We start from the raw sequence: 16,209 nt of genomic DNA, 5'->3' as shown, positions 1-16,209 counted from the left end.
TCCCGGTCAAGTTCCGGTACATTCATCACACTGGTATATTCATCACACCGGTATATTCATCACACCGGTATATTCATCACACCGGTATATTCATCCACCGGTATATTCATCCACCGGTATATTCATCACACCGGTATATTCATCACACCGGTATATTCATCCACCGGTATATTCATCCACCGGTACATTCATCACACCGGTATATTCATCACACCGGTATATTCATCCACCGGTATATTCATCACACCGGTATATTCATCCACCGGTATATTCATCACACCGGTATATTCATCCCACCGGTATATTCATCCCACCGGTATATTCATCACACCGGTATATTCATCCCACCGGTATATTCATCCACCGGTATATTCATCACACCGGTATATTCATCCACCGGTATATTCATCCCACCGGTATATTCATCTCGTGCACCCACTCTCTGAGAGTAAGTGTTGCACGAGCTGAGACGTGCTAAGTGGACAGGGCTGCAGGAATAAGGGACCATTAAGAGGTAAATTAGGGTAAAATGACTTAAAACGCTACAAGACGATGCTCATCCAATGAAAGTCGTTTATTCCCTTTCAAATGATGTGAGATTACCTTACCTGAGGTCCCCTAATTAGCGTACCAACATGGAGAAGCAGGAGGTCATGCTTGTTCAGGCAAGGTCAAGTCAGGTCGAATTGGTAGTTCAAGTGAGGCTAAACGATTTAAGAGATAAAAAAGCAACTATTCAGCCGCTGTTAACTGAGTGAAATCTGAGGTCATGCCAGGGCAAATTAGATCGAGTGAGGTCAAACGAATTTAATTCAGGTCAAATTAGGGTCATTTGAAGTCATTTGAGGTAAAAAGAATGTCATCTGAGGTCAAATAAGGTCATCGAAGGTCACTTGAAAAGTTCCTAGGAAAGAAAGTTCTATGGACTCGAAATGTTGATCGAGAAGGTTACTGTCTTTAAACTTTCTTGTTTAGCAACAATTTTTTTACCCCAAGTGTGCAACATGCAACACTAGACCCTCATTATTGACGCAACACGCAACACCAGAACCTCATCATTGACGCAACGCGCAACACCAGCACCTCATTATTGACGCAACATGCAACACCAGCACCTCATCATTGACGCAACACGCAACACCAGAACCTCATTATTGACGCAACACGCAACACCAGAACCTCATCATTGACGCAACACGCAACACCAGCACCTCATTATTGACGCAACATGCAACACCAGCACCTCATCATTGACGCAACACGCAACACCAGAACCTCATCATTGACGCAACACGCAACACCAGCACCTCATTATTGACGCAACACGCAACACCAGCACCTCATCATTGACGCAACATGCAACACCAGCACCTCATCATTGACACAACACGCAACACCAGAACCTCATCATTGACGCAACACGCAACACCAGCACCTCATTATTGACGCAACACGCAACACCAGCACCTCATCATTGACGCAACATGCAACACCAGCACCTCATTATTGACGCAACACGCAACACCAGCACCTCACAAGTGACGCAACACGCAACACCAGCACCTCATCATTGACGCAACATGCAACACCAGCACCTCACGAGTGACGCAACACCCAACACCAACACCTCACGAGTGACGCAACACGCAACACCAACACCTCACGAGTGACGCAACACCCAACACCAACACCTCACGAGTGACGCAACACCCAACACTAACACCTCACGAGTGACGCAACACCCAACACCAGCACCTCATGAGTGACGCAACACGCAACACCAGCACCTCACAAGTGACGCAACACGCAACACCAACACCTCACAAGTGACGCAACACCCAACACCAACACCTCACGAGTGACGCAACACCCAACACCAACACCTCACAAGTGACGCAACACCCAACACCAACACCTCACGAGTGACGCAACACCCAACACCAACACCTCACGAGTGACGCAACACCCAACACCAACACCTCACGAGTGACGCAACACCCAACACCAGCACCTCACGAGTGACGCAACATGCAACACCAGCACCTCACGAGTGACGCTACACGCAACACCAGCACCTCACGAGTGACGCAACACCCAACACCAACACCTCACGAGTGACGCAACACGCAACACCAACACCTCACGAGTGACGCAACACCCAACACCAACACCTCACGAGTGACGCAACACCCAACACCAACACCTCACGAGTGACGCAACACCCAAAACCAGCACCTCACAAGTGACGCAACACCCAACACCAGCACCTCACAAGTGACGCAACACCCAACACCAGCACCTCACAAGTGACGCAACACATAACACCAGCAGCTCCCAAAGTGACGCAAACACCCACTTTTATGACTGATTCCTGACTGGCGCGCCATACGACCTGGGACGCGGCCACCCCCGGGCCACATCTGTATTGGGCCCGGTTTATTGGCCCGGGCCATTTAAGGTCGGCCCGATTAGCCACTCGGTTTCCAAACGACTTCATCGCAGACGTCGATGGTCTAACCACCTTGTTAGGTGGTCCTGTATAGTGTAAGTTTAGCGCTTGTTGAGTGGTCCGTGTTGGCTTGTTGTGTAGTGACACCATACCCCAGGCTCCCCCCAGGCCTGGCACTACACCTCAGGCTCCCCCAGGTCTGGCACTACACCCTAGGCTCCCCCAGGTCTGGCACTATACACCCTAGGCTCCCCCAGGTCTGGCACTACACCCTAGGCTCCCCCAGGTCTGGCACTATACACCCTAGGCTCCCCCAGGTCTGGCACTACACCCTAGGCTCCCCCAGGTCTGGCACTACAGACCAGGCTCCCCCAGGTCTGGCACTACACCCCAGGCTCCCCCAGGTCTGGCACTACACCCCAGGCGCCCCCAGGTCTGGCACTACACCCCAGGCTCCCCCAGGTCTGGCACTACACCCCAGGCTCCCCCAGGTCTGGCACTACACCCCAGGCTCCCCCAGGTCTGGCACTACACCCCAGGCGCCCCCAGGTCTGGCACTACACCCCAGGCTCCCCCAGGTCTGGCACTACACCCCAGGTCTGGCACTACACCCCCAGGCGCCCCCAGGTCTGGCACCTGGTTTGCTGATATTGGTTCTCTCAAAGACATACTCTCCTGATTGGATGAAAATTGTTTATATCCCTTTGTTTACAATAATAAAATACAATGATTAGCCATTGAAAAGCCATTATACGAAGGGGGAAGGGAACTGTCAGGAGAAAGAGACAAGCCACTATACGACTATATAGCACTTGGAAGGGATCAGGATTAGGATTTGGGATGAGACGGGTGGGGGGGGGGGGAAATGGTGTTCCCATAATACGAAGCTAATCACTGTATGGTTAAACACCATTTCACTGTGTTAACCTACATGGCTGCCAGAGGTACAGTGACACACACATATACTGGACTATTTGTATAGGTATTTATTTATCTCGTATTGTATATCCTCAAAAGTTGCAATTTTCCTTTCATCAATCCTGGGAGCCGGTCGGCCGAGCGGACAGCACGCTGGACTTGTGATCCTGTGGTCCCGGGTTCGATTCCGAGCGCTGGCGAGAAACAATGGGCAGAGTTTCTTTCACCCTATGCCCCTGTTACCTAGCAGTAAAATAGGTACCTGGGTGTTAGTCAGCTGTCACGGGCTGCTTCCTGGGGGTGGAGGCCTGGTCGAGGACCGGGCCGCGGGAACACTAAAGCCCCGAAATCATCTCAAGATAACCTAGATCCTTTATTCCTGCCATCATTCCAATATTCCTGCCATCATTCCAGTATTCCTGCCATCATTCCAGTATTCCTGCCATCATGCCGGTATTCCTGCCATCATTCCAGTATTCCTGCCATCATTCCAGTATTCCTGCCATCATTCCAGTATTCCTGCCATCGTTCCAGTAATCCTGCCATCATTCCAGTATTCCTGCCATCATTCCAGTATTCCTGCCATCATTCCAGTATTCTTACAATCATTCCAGTATTCTTGCCATCATTCCAGTATTCCTGCCATCATTCCAGTATTCCTGCCATCATTCCAGTATCCCTGCCATCATTCCAGTATTCCTGCCATCATTCCAGTATTCCTGCCATCATGCCGGTATTCCTGCCATCATTCCAGTATTCTTACCATCATTCCAGTATTCTTGCCATCATTCCAGTATTCCTGCCATCATTCCAGTATTCCTGCCATCATTCCAGTATTCCTGCCATCATTCCAGTATTCCTGCCATCATTCCAGTATTCCTGCCATCATTCCAGTATTCCTGCCATCATTCCAGTATTCCTGCCATCATTCCAGTATTCCTGCCATCATGCCGGTATTCCTGCCATCATTCCAGTATTCCTGCCATCATTCCAGTATTCCTGCCATCATTCCAGTATTACTGCTATCATTCCAGTACACCTTCCATCATTCCTGGTTCTAATTTACCCCCCCCCATTCATTCTAATGGATATATATCCCTTGCATGATAGCTGCTTTAAGTTATTTTGTCATCTTTATTCTGTTCCCCTTCCTCCTTGGTCGTCCTTCTCAACCCCCTCCTTTACGTCCTTCTCCTCTTTCTTCTTCTCCTCCTTCTTCTCCTTCTCCTTCTCCTCCTTCTCCTCCTCCTACTTGTCATTATTGATGTTCCTGTAAGTTGCTGTCTTTATTGATCTCAAATATCTTTGGATCTAAGATGGTCTCTTCTGGTCTTGTATTTCTTGTTATTCATTTGTTTTTGTTTTTTTCCAGGAGAGACCTCTCTTTCTCCTCCTCGCTTTTATACTTTATTTGTGCCTCTCTTTTCTCTTTTTCTGTTGTATATGTTTCCTCTCTTTCTTCCCTTCTGTTGGGTCTTCTCATCTGTTCTTCCTTCCTCTTTATGTCTCTTCTGTCTCCTTCGTCTGTTATTTGTCTTCTTTGTTCCACATCCTCTCTCTCTCTCTCTCTCTCTCTCTCTCTCTCTCTCTCTCTCTCTCTCTCTCTTCCTCCAATATTAATCTTCCTTCTTGTCTCCTTTCACCATTAGGGTTCTTCCCTTCTCTCCCTCTCCCGGTGTCCTCACTATAGTCAGCGACCTCCGGGGTCATTCAATACCCCCCGGGGAGCGTCCTATCATCTTCAATAGAAGAGAAGCCACCAATAACCCTGTGATAGGGGGCGTGGGTGGGTGTGGGTGGGTGTGGGTGGGTGTGGGTGGGTGTGGGTGGGTGTGGGTGGGTGTGGGTGGGTGTGGGTGGGTGTGGGTGGGTGTGGGTGGGTGTGGGTGGGTGTGGGTGGGAGTGGGTGGGTGTGGGTGGGTGTGGGTGGGTGTGGGTGGGTGTGGGTGGGTGCAAGGGTGTATGCTGATGTTCGGGTCGTAGGTGGACGTTCAAGGGTGTAGTAGGGGGGGGGAGAGAGAGAGAGGCAAAGTGTTGTTGAGTGTCGTGTACTGTGTATCCTGAGGGCAACGGTGTGTATATATATATATATATATATATATATATATATATATATATATATATATATATATATATATATATATATATATATATATATATATATATATATAAAGACACACTACTGTTGTTCATAAAGTAGATCGTCGAAGACGCCAATGGCAAAGTGCCGACAATTTGTGATGTCAGGAGGGAGGGGTCGGGGTCGGGGGTCGGAGTCGGGCACGGGGGTCGGGGTCGGGGGTCGGGGTCCGGGGTCGGAGTCGGGCACGGGGGTCGGGGTCGGGGGTCGGGGTCGGGGGTCGGAGTCGGGCACGGGGGTCGGGGTCGGGGGTCGGAGTCGGGCACGGGGGTCGGGGGTCGGGGTCGGGGGTCGGAGTCGGGCACGGGGGTCGGGGTCGGGGGTCGGAGTCGGGCACGGGGGTCGGGGGTCGGGGACGGGCACGGGGGTCGGGGTCGGGGGTCGGGGTCGGGGGTCGGAGTCGGGCACGGGGGTCGGGGTCGGGGGTCGGAGTCGGGCACGGGGGTCGGGGTCGGGGGTCGGAGTCGGGCACGGGGGTCGGGGGTCGGGGACGGGCACGGGGGTCGGGGTCGGGGGTCACAATCACAGGTCTCTCAACCTTTTTCCAATGTTCCAAGCGTGTTGATGAGAGCCTTCCTATACTTCCTCAGCACTTAATGACAGACACAAACTGACAGGCGCTATACGCTTATTCACAGAGACAGATCGAGCCCCTACGCTTATTGACAGACACGCACACACTTCGTGGACTGTCGGAAAGCCTTTGACACAGTACCCCATAAAAAGGCTGCAGCATAAGTTGGAGAAACAGGCGGGAGTAACTGGTAGGCCGCTCCAGTGGATAAGGGAGTACCTAAGCAATAGGAAGCCGAGAGTTACAGTGAGGGGGGGTGAAAGCTCAGAATGGCATGAAGTCACCAGTGGAGTCCCACAGGGTTCTGTACGCAGACCTATCCTGTTTCTGAAATGCGTAGATGATCATCCAGAGGCCATAGACTCATTCCTCTCAATGTTTGATGAAGATGCCAAAATTATGAGAAGGATTAAGACAAATGAGGACAGCTTGAGGCTTCAAAAAGACATGGACAAACTGTGAAGGAATGGTCCAACAAATGGTTGTTGTTAGAGTTTAACCCAAGCAAATGTAAGGTAATGAAGATAGGTGTAGGGAGCAGGAGGCCAGTTACAAGGTCTGATTTGGGAGACGAAATTCTTCAAGAGTCAGAGAGAGAGAAAGACCTGGGGGTTGACATCACGCCAGACCTGTCCCCTGAAGCCCATATCAAGAGGATAACATCAGCGGCACATGCCAGTTTGGCCAACATATGAACGGCCTTCAGGAAGTTGTGTAAGAAATCATTCAGAACCTTATATAAAACGTATGTCAGACCAATCCTGGAGTATGCAGCTTCAGCATGGAGTCCACATCTCGTCAAGCATAAAACTAAATTGGAGAAGGCTCAGAGGTTTGACACCAGACTAGTGCCCGAACTGAGAGGTATGAGCTATGAGGAGAGACTACGGGAATTAAACCTCACGTCGCTGGAAGACAGGGGAGTTAGGGGAGGGACATGACCACCACATACAAAATTATCAAAGAAATTGATAGGCTAGACAAAGACAGTCTAAATAACACAAGGGGCACACGCACTAGGGAACACAGGTGGAAACTGAGTTCCCAAATGAGCCACTAGGACATTAGAAAGTATTTTTTTAGAGTCAGAGAGGTTGACAAATGGAATGCACTAGGAAGTGATGTGGTGGAGGCTGACTCCATACACAGCTTCATGCGTAGATATGATAGAGCCCAATAGGCTCAGGAACCTGTACACCTGTAGACTGACGGTTGAGTGGCGGGACCAAAGAGCCGAAGCTCAACCCCCGCAAGCACAACTAGGTGAGTACACAGACAGACACCTCGTTTGTTGCTTTAAGAGCCAAATGACGTCACCGCCGCTTGAGCGCTCCTAGTGGTCACATGCACCAAAACTATCACTCCAACTCAAGTGGCAATATGTGTGCATATATTATTATTATATTAAGCCACTTGTAGACAGCAGTTCGGTAATTAACGGGGTTGTTGCTTGAGAAACAGCTAAGAAGTGAAAATGACGTGATCTACGAGAAAGTCATTTGGGCACGACGGGGAATCGAACCAGCGTCCTGAGTACCACCAGGACGCGCACCTGAACCCCATGGATCACGACTTGCTTAAGACCATATAATCAGAGATCATTGTGAACCCACTGTAGGAGTTTGGAGGCATCGAACTGGTATAGCCAGTCAACCCAAGTCTTGTACCTGGTCGGGCCCCATGAGCTTAAGCCCGCGTCTGTGGTTCACCCAGGACGTTGGTTCGAACCTCGTACTACCCCAGTGACTTTCTCAAACAGGATTATCATTGGTAAACAAGATCATTGCACTGTAAAGTATTTGCAGTTAAGATATGCTAACTTGCGTATGCTCAGTCCAGCTCTCCTAAGAGCGCTCTGCAGACTCTCAAGCACTCTTTATCTTGGGAACATCTTGGTGACTCTCGAAGCTATCCCAAGTAGTTCCACAGCTGGTGGACCGGATGACACAGCTGGTGGACCGGATGACACAGCTGGTGGACCGGATGACACAGCTGGTGGACCGGATGACACAGCTGGTGGACCGGATGACACAGCTGGTGGACCGGATGACACAGCTGGTGGACCGGATGACACAGCTGGTGGACCGGATGACACAGCTGGTGGACCGGATGACACAGCTGGTGGACCGGATGACACAGCTGGTGGACCGGATGACACAGCTGGTGGACCGGATGACACAGCTGGTGGACCGGATGACACAGCTGGTGGACCGGATGACACAGCTGGTGGACCGGATGACACAGCTGGTGGACCGGATGACACAGCTGGTGGACCGGATGACACAGCTGGTGGACCGGATGACACAGCTGGTGGACCGGATGACACAGTTGGTGGACCGGATGACACAGCTGGTGGACCGGATGACACAGCTGGTGGACCGGATGACACAGCTGGTGGACCGGATGACACAGCTGGTGGACCGGATGACACAGCTGGTGGACCGGATGACACAGTTGGTGGACCGGATGACACAGCTGGTGGACCGGATGACACAGTTGGTGGACCGGATGACACAGCTGGTGGACCGGATGACACAGTTGGTGGACCGGATGACACAGCTGGTGGACCGGATGACACAGTTGGTGGACCGGATGACACAGCTGGTGGACCGGATGACACAGTTGGTGGACCGGATGACACAGCTGGTGGACCGGATGACACAGCTGGTGGACCGGATGACACAGTTGGTGGACCGGATGACACAGCTGGTGGACCGGATGACACAGCTGGTGGACCGGATGACACAGCTGGTGGACCGGAAGACACAGCTGGTGGACCGGATGACACAGCTGGTGGACCGGATGACACAGCTGGTGGACCGGATGACACAGCTGGTGGACCGGATGACACAGCTGGTGGACCGGATGACACAGCTGGTGGACCGGATGACACAGCTGGTGGACCGGATGACACAGCTGGTGGACCGGATGACACAGCTGGTGGACCGGATGACACAGCTGGTGGACCGGATGACACAGCTGGTGGACCGGATGACACAGCTGGTGGGCCGGATGACACAGCTGGTGGACCGGATGACACAGCTGGTGGGCCGGATGACACAGCTGGTGGACCGGATGACACAGTTGGTGGACCGGATGACACAGCTGGTGGACCGGATGACACAGCTGGTGGACCGGATGACACAGCTGGTGGACCGGATGACACAGCTGGTGGACCGGATGACACAGCTGGTGGACCGGATGACACAGCTGGTGGACCGGATGACACAGCTGGTGGACCGGATGACACAGCTGGTGGACCGGATGACACAGCTGGTGGACCGGATGACACAGTTGGTGGACCGGATGACACAGCTGATGGACCGGATGACACAGCTGGTGGACCGGATGACACAGTTGGTGGACCGGATGACACAGCTGATGGACCGGATGACACAGCTGATGGACCGGATGACACAGCTGGTGAACCGGATGACACAGTTGGTGGACCGGATGACACAGCTGATGGACCGGATGACACAGCTGATGGACCGGATGACACAGTTGGTGGACCGGATGACACAGCTGATGGACCGGATGACACAGCTGATGGACCGGATGACACAGTTGGTGGACCGGATGACACAGCTGATGGACCGGATGACACAGCTGATGGACCGGATGACACAGTTGGTGGACCGGATGACACAGCTGATGGACCGGATGACACAGCTGATGGACCGGATGACACAGCTGATGGACCGGATGACACAGCTGGTGGACCGGATGACACAGCTGGTGGACCGGATGACACAGCTGATGGACCGGATGACACAGCTGATGGACCGGATGACACAGCTGGTGGACCGGATGACACAGTTGGTGGACCGGATGACACAGCTGATGGACCGGATGACACAGCTGATGGACCGGATGACACAGTTGGTGGACCGGATGACACAGCTGATGGACCGGATGACACAGCTGATGGACCGGATGACACAGTTGGTGGACCGGATGACACAGCTGATGGACCGGATGACACAGCTGATGGACCGGATGACACAGTTGGTGGACCGGATGACACAGCTGATGGACCGGATGACACAGCTGATGGACCGGATGACACAGCTGATGGACCGGATGACACAGCTGGTGGACCGGATGACACAGCTGGTGGACCGGATGACACAGCTGGTGGACCGGATGACGAACACCACAAGTCTCAACTCTATGGAGACGAATTTCACTGACATTCCGATAAACTTGAAAATGTGACGAGACGAGTGACCTGTGCCAAACAGTGACGAGACTCCTGATGGGAGTTACAGTGAAGAGAGTACCAGCAACGGGAGCTACAGTGACGTCCCCACCAGCAACAGGAGCTACAGTGACGTCACCACCAGAGTAAACAGGAGCTACGGCGACTAAACAGGAGCTACAGTGAGGAAACTCATAGTCAAAATTATATATATAAGTCATTTTAGTTATATTAATATCTGTTCTGCTCAGAACCGAGTGATACAATCTGTTATATTAGCATCCTAAGGGTAACAGTGTCCACATTATAGACGGAACAGCCTGACTCGTCTACGTAAACAGCACTATGATGGTCAGCTATATGTGCCCTGGCAGTCATGTGTGTATGTGTGTGGTGTGTCAGCTATATGTGCCCTGGCAGTCATGTGTGTGTATTATTATTATTATTATTATTATTATTATTATTATTATTATTATTATTATTATTACTTTCTTAATATTGCAAAATTGAACAATGGTGCATATATAATTCTCAGTCTCTTAGATGACGAGGCCATTCTGGGAGTTTTCTCAGATTCTCAGATTTTCTCATATTTACGTTCATATACATATTTGGTTTTCCTCTAAAAATTCGAAATTTAGTTATATTTCTGGCTGCTGTGAAAGGCCTATTGATCTCTTATTGATGGATTGAGCGAGCTGTTGGGTGACGCATTCTGCTGCGTATATTGTGTGGTCACTGCTGATATTAGGGTATCAGAGGGGTGGGCTGGGAGGTATATAAGGGTATCAGGGGTGGGCTGGGTGGTATAAGGGTGACAGGGGTGGGCTGGGGGGTATAAGGATATCAGGGGGTGGGCTGGGAGATATAAAGGTATCAGGGGTGGGCTGGGAGGTATAAGGGGTGTCAGGGGGTGGGCTAGGAGGTATAAGGGTATCAGGGGGGAGGCTGGGAGGTATAAGGATATCAGGGGGTGGGCTGGGAGGTATAAGAGGTATCAGGGGGTGGGCTGGGAGGTATACGGATATCAGGGGGTGGGCTGGGAGGTATAAGGGGTATCAAGGGTGGGCTGGGAGGTATAAGGGTATCAGGGGTGGGCTGGGAGGTATAAAGGATATCAGGGGTGGGCTGGGAGGTATAAGGGGTGTCAGGGGTGGGCTGGGAGGTATAAGGGTATCAGGAGGTGGACTGGGAGGTATAAGGGGTATCAGGGGTGGGCTGGGTGATATAAGGGGTATCAGGGGGTGGGCTGGGTGGTATAAGGGGTATCAGGGGGTGGGCTGGAAGGTATAAGAGTATCAGGGGGGGGGTGGGCTGGGAGTCTGTTTTGACATTGTTTACACTCGTTGAGGCGCGCGCGAGCACATCTGGCGCGCACACCACTGACTCACACTCTAATTACCTCCACAGCCACCACTGTGACAACTACCACCATCAGGGCTACCACCACAACTACCACCATCAGGACTACCACCACAACTACCACCATCAGGGCTACCACCATCAACTACTACCATCAGGGCTACCACCAGCAGGGCTACCACCAGCAGGGCTACCACCACAACTACCACCATCAGGGCTGCCACCATCAACTACCACCATCAGGGCTACCACCACAACTACCACCATCAGGACTACCACCACAACTACCACCATCAGGGCAACCACCAGCAGGGCTACCACCACAACTACCACCATCAGGGCTGCCACCATCAACTACCACCATCAGGGCTACCACCACAACTACCACCATAAGGGCTGCCACCATCAACTACTACCATCAGGGCTACCACCAGCAGGGCTACCACCACAACTACCACCATCAGGGCTGCCACCATCAACTACCACCATCAGGGCTACCACCACAACTACCACCATCAGGACTACCACCATCAGGGCTACCACCACAACTACCACCATCAGGACTACCACCACAACTACCACCATCAGGGCAACCACCAGCAGGGCTACCACCACAACTACCACCATCAGGGCTGCCACCATCAACTACCACCATCAGGGCTACCACCACAACTACCACCATCAGGGCTGCCACCATCAACTACTACCATCAGGGCTACCACCAGCAGGGCTGCCACCATCAACTACTACAATCAGGGCTACCACCAGCAGGGCTGCCACCATCAACTACTACCATCAGGGCTACCACCAGCAGGGCTGCCACCATCAACTACTACCATCAGGGCTACCACCAGCAGGGCTGCCACCATCAACTACTACCATCAGGGCTACCACCAGCAGGGCTGCCACCATCAACTACTACAATCAGGGCTACCACCAGCAGGGCTGCCACCATCAACTACTACCATCAGGGCTACCACCAGCAGGGCTGCCACCATCAACTACTACCATCAGGGCTACCACCAGCAGGGCTGCCACCATCAACTACTACCATCAGGGCTACCACCAGCAGGGCTGCCACCATCAACTACTACCATCAGGGCTACCACCAGCAGGGCTGCCACCATCAACTAGTACCATCAGGGCTACCACCAGCAGGGCTGCCACCATCAACTACTACCATCAGGGCTACCACCAGCAGGGCTACCACCATCAACTACTACCATCAGGGCTACCACCATCAGGGCTACCACCAGCAGGGCTGCCACCATCAACTACTACCATCAGGGCTACCACCAGCAGGGCTGCCACCATCAACTACTACCATCAGGGCTACCACCAGCAGGGCTGCCACCATCAACTACTACCATCAGGGCTACCACCAGCAGGGCTGCCACCATCAACTACTACCATCAGGGCTACCACCAGCAGGGCTACCACCATCAACTACTACCATCAGGGCTACCACCATCAGGGCTACCACCAGCAGGGCTGCCACCATCAACTACTACCATCAGGGCTACCACCAGCAGGGCTGCCACCATCAACTACTACCATCAGGGCTACCACCAGCAGGGCTGCCACCATCAACTACTACCATCAGGGCTACCACCAGCAGGGCTGCCACCATCAACTACTACCATCAGGGCTACCACCAGCAGGGCTGCCACCATCAACTACTACCATCAGGGCTACCACCAGCAGGGCTACCACCATCAACTACTACCATCAGGGCTACCACCATCAGGGCTACCACCAGCAGGGCTGCCACCATCAACTACTACCATCAGGGATACCACCAGCAGGGCTGCCACCATCAACTACTACCATCAGGGCTACCACCAGCAGGGCTGCCACCATCAACTACTACCATCAGGGCTACCACCAGCAGGGCTGCCACCATCAACTACTACCATCAGGGCTACCACCAGCAGGGCTGCCACCATCAACTACTACCATCAGGGCTACCACCAGCAGGGCTGCCACCATCAACTACCACCATCAGGGCTACCACCACAACTACCACCATCAGGGCTGCCACCATCAACTACTACCATCAGGGCTACCACCATCAGGGCTGCCACCATCAACTACCACCATCAGGGCTACCACCACAACTACCACCATCAGGACTACCACCACAACTACCACCATCAGGGCTACCACCATCAGGGCTACCACCAGCAGGGCTACCACCATGATAGTAGCACGGATGTGACTTTGTGCATGTCTCTCAGTATCTCTGCCTATGTCTCTCTCTGTGTCCCTATGTCTTTCTGTGTGTGTATGTCTCTGTATTTATATATGTCTGTCTGTATTTATATATCTCTGTCTCTCTGTTTCTCTATCTGTATAGCTGTGTCTGTCCTCCTTCTACCTGTCTTTCACCCTGTGTTTTTCAATCTCTGTTTTACACAAAGTGATGTGAAAATGATGTTTCATGATGATTTTCACATCATGAACACATTTGCTTATTATGGCCAAATATGATAGGTAGAGTTCTTCGGAAAATTTTACCGAGATCTGAAAAGATCTTTTACTAAGTAGTAAGACAAATATTATTATTTAACTCTGTTTTTAGAACAATTTCAGTGGTCATGGTGGTCTGAGAGAAGCTAGATGATTCACAGGGATCCCTATGGCACTGTGCCATACTGAAGTCATTTGATTGGTGCCGGCTCCGACCCAGCCATGTTGGCACATGGATCAGTAATTGAAACACCAATTACGAATCTAAATCTAAAAAGTTTCATCTAAATTTAAACAAATCTTAAACAATAATCTAAAAAAATCTAAAAAAATACAACTAATAGATCTAAAAAGCCATCTAAAGAGTCAGGACTCTTTAGATGGCTGGACTAAAAAAACATCTAGAGAGAAAGAGTCAGGACTCTGATTCACACATGAAAATAGTGAAAATAACAGTCTACCTTTCTTGGATGTACTAATAACAAAATCAGGAGCTTCTCTAAGCACCAGCGTATATACTAAGCCTACCAACATAGGATTATGCCTAAACGGTAGGAGTGAGTGCCCTTACCCACTGCTCTGAATGGAGCAACGTGAGTAGGAAGTTTGAAAGAATAACAAAATTGTTGGTGAACAATGGCTATAGTAACCACGAGATAAACACCACAATAAGACGACACCTGGACCGGTGGTACAATCCTGAACGAAGAACAGAAACCACAACACCTCCAATAAAATTATATTACAAATCTGCCATGCACAGTGAATATAAGAAAGAGGAAAGAAAAATGAAAGAAATGGTCCATAAAGGAGTAAAAAGCACTATTCCTGACCAAAACATAGACCTGAACATATTCTATAAAACAAAGAAGACTACCGACCTCCTTATTGATATCAGCACCAAGTCCTCTTCCAATTAAACTAAGAAATCCTCTTCCAATTAAACTAAGATGCAAGAACACTAGTCAGAGGGCTAGAAGCCTTAAACAAGAAAATAATCATTACAAAATATGCAGTCATATTCAATGAAACATGTATAAATGAAAACTAGCTGCCAGTATACACCAATATATATACACAATATATACATGACTGTACAAAAGCCGAGGCTATATCCCCAACTTCCCGACAGCACTTGGTGGTAAGCTTGGGCATACCACCAAACTTACGTGAGCATTGTGGTGCTCACGTGGCTCCACAAAGTGAGGTGATTCCATGTAATATCTATGTCTAAGCTTACAACCAAGTGCTGTCGGGTCGTTGGGGATATAGCCGCGGCTACCATTGACTTTTGTACAGTCACGCTGTCGAGTGGTTAAGGAACCAGGTACGCCATGGTGCATAGTGCTCCTGTCTGGGTTCGAATCCTTCCGGGGTGTAGAGTTTTCAGTTATATATATATATATTAAATTCTAACACGAATTTTCTCAATCCTTCGTATTAGAATTCGTGTTAGAATTATTAATCTTACTTTTTCGGTCATATTTAATAATATATGTCTACAGGAAAGACTGCTACCAAAATATACTAATATATATATATATATATATATATATATATATATATATATATATATATATATATATATATATATATATATATATATATAACCACAAACTTGCATAAACCACAAGCCGAATATACTCCTCACCGTGAAAGGTTCAAACCTTAGACTATCAGGAGCTATGAAACCACCACTGACAAGTCCAGTACCCTGACCACATGACCACCAGACTATTCAAAAATATTGAAATAGTCGAGACTATTAACGTCCAATACCCGATAGCACCAGGTGGTCAGAGGTCAGAAATAGTTTTCATCATAATCAAGTCACTATAGGAAGAGAAATCGAGTCTCAATTGTAACCACAAACTTGCATAAATCATTCTTCTTCTTCCTCCTCCTCCTCTTCAGCATTCTCGGTCATCTGCCTCTCTTCCTATTCTAAACATAGCATTATCAGACCTGACATTATCTCCTCATCTGTGTCACATTAGAGGTCACTGAACTACTGAGTGATACATCATGCTCTGACGCCAACTGTCTAATTAAGGGAGAGAGTGAGACAGGGAGAGGGAGAGGAAAGGCTGGGAAGG

General features: G+C 50.4%; 1 protein-coding gene across 1 annotated transcript; it reads left to right on the top strand.

The window, feature by feature from the left end:
* The first annotated feature begins 8,022 nt into the window (after positions 1–8,022).
* LOC138363059 (interaptin-like) lies at positions 8,023–10,299 on the top strand. The gene has a single exon (XM_069321916.1). The coding sequence runs from the start codon at positions 8,023–8,025 to the stop codon at positions 10,297–10,299; it is 2,277 nt and encodes a 758-aa protein (XP_069178017.1).
* The last annotated feature ends 5,910 nt before the right edge of the window (positions 10,300–16,209 follow it).

Source organism: Procambarus clarkii, chromosome 1, assembly GCF_040958095.1.
Source record: "Procambarus clarkii isolate CNS0578487 chromosome 1, FALCON_Pclarkii_2.0, whole genome shotgun sequence".
Lineage (NCBI taxonomy): Eukaryota > Metazoa > Arthropoda > Malacostraca > Decapoda > Cambaridae > Procambarus > Procambarus clarkii.
This window is presented reverse-complemented; position numbering and strand designations above follow the sequence as displayed.

What these genes read in the sequence shown, in the direction of transcription:
- LOC138363059 (XM_069321916.1), top strand. Translation starts at nt 8,023, where the DNA reads ATGACACAGCTGGTGGACCGGATGACACAGCTGGTGGACCGGATGACA.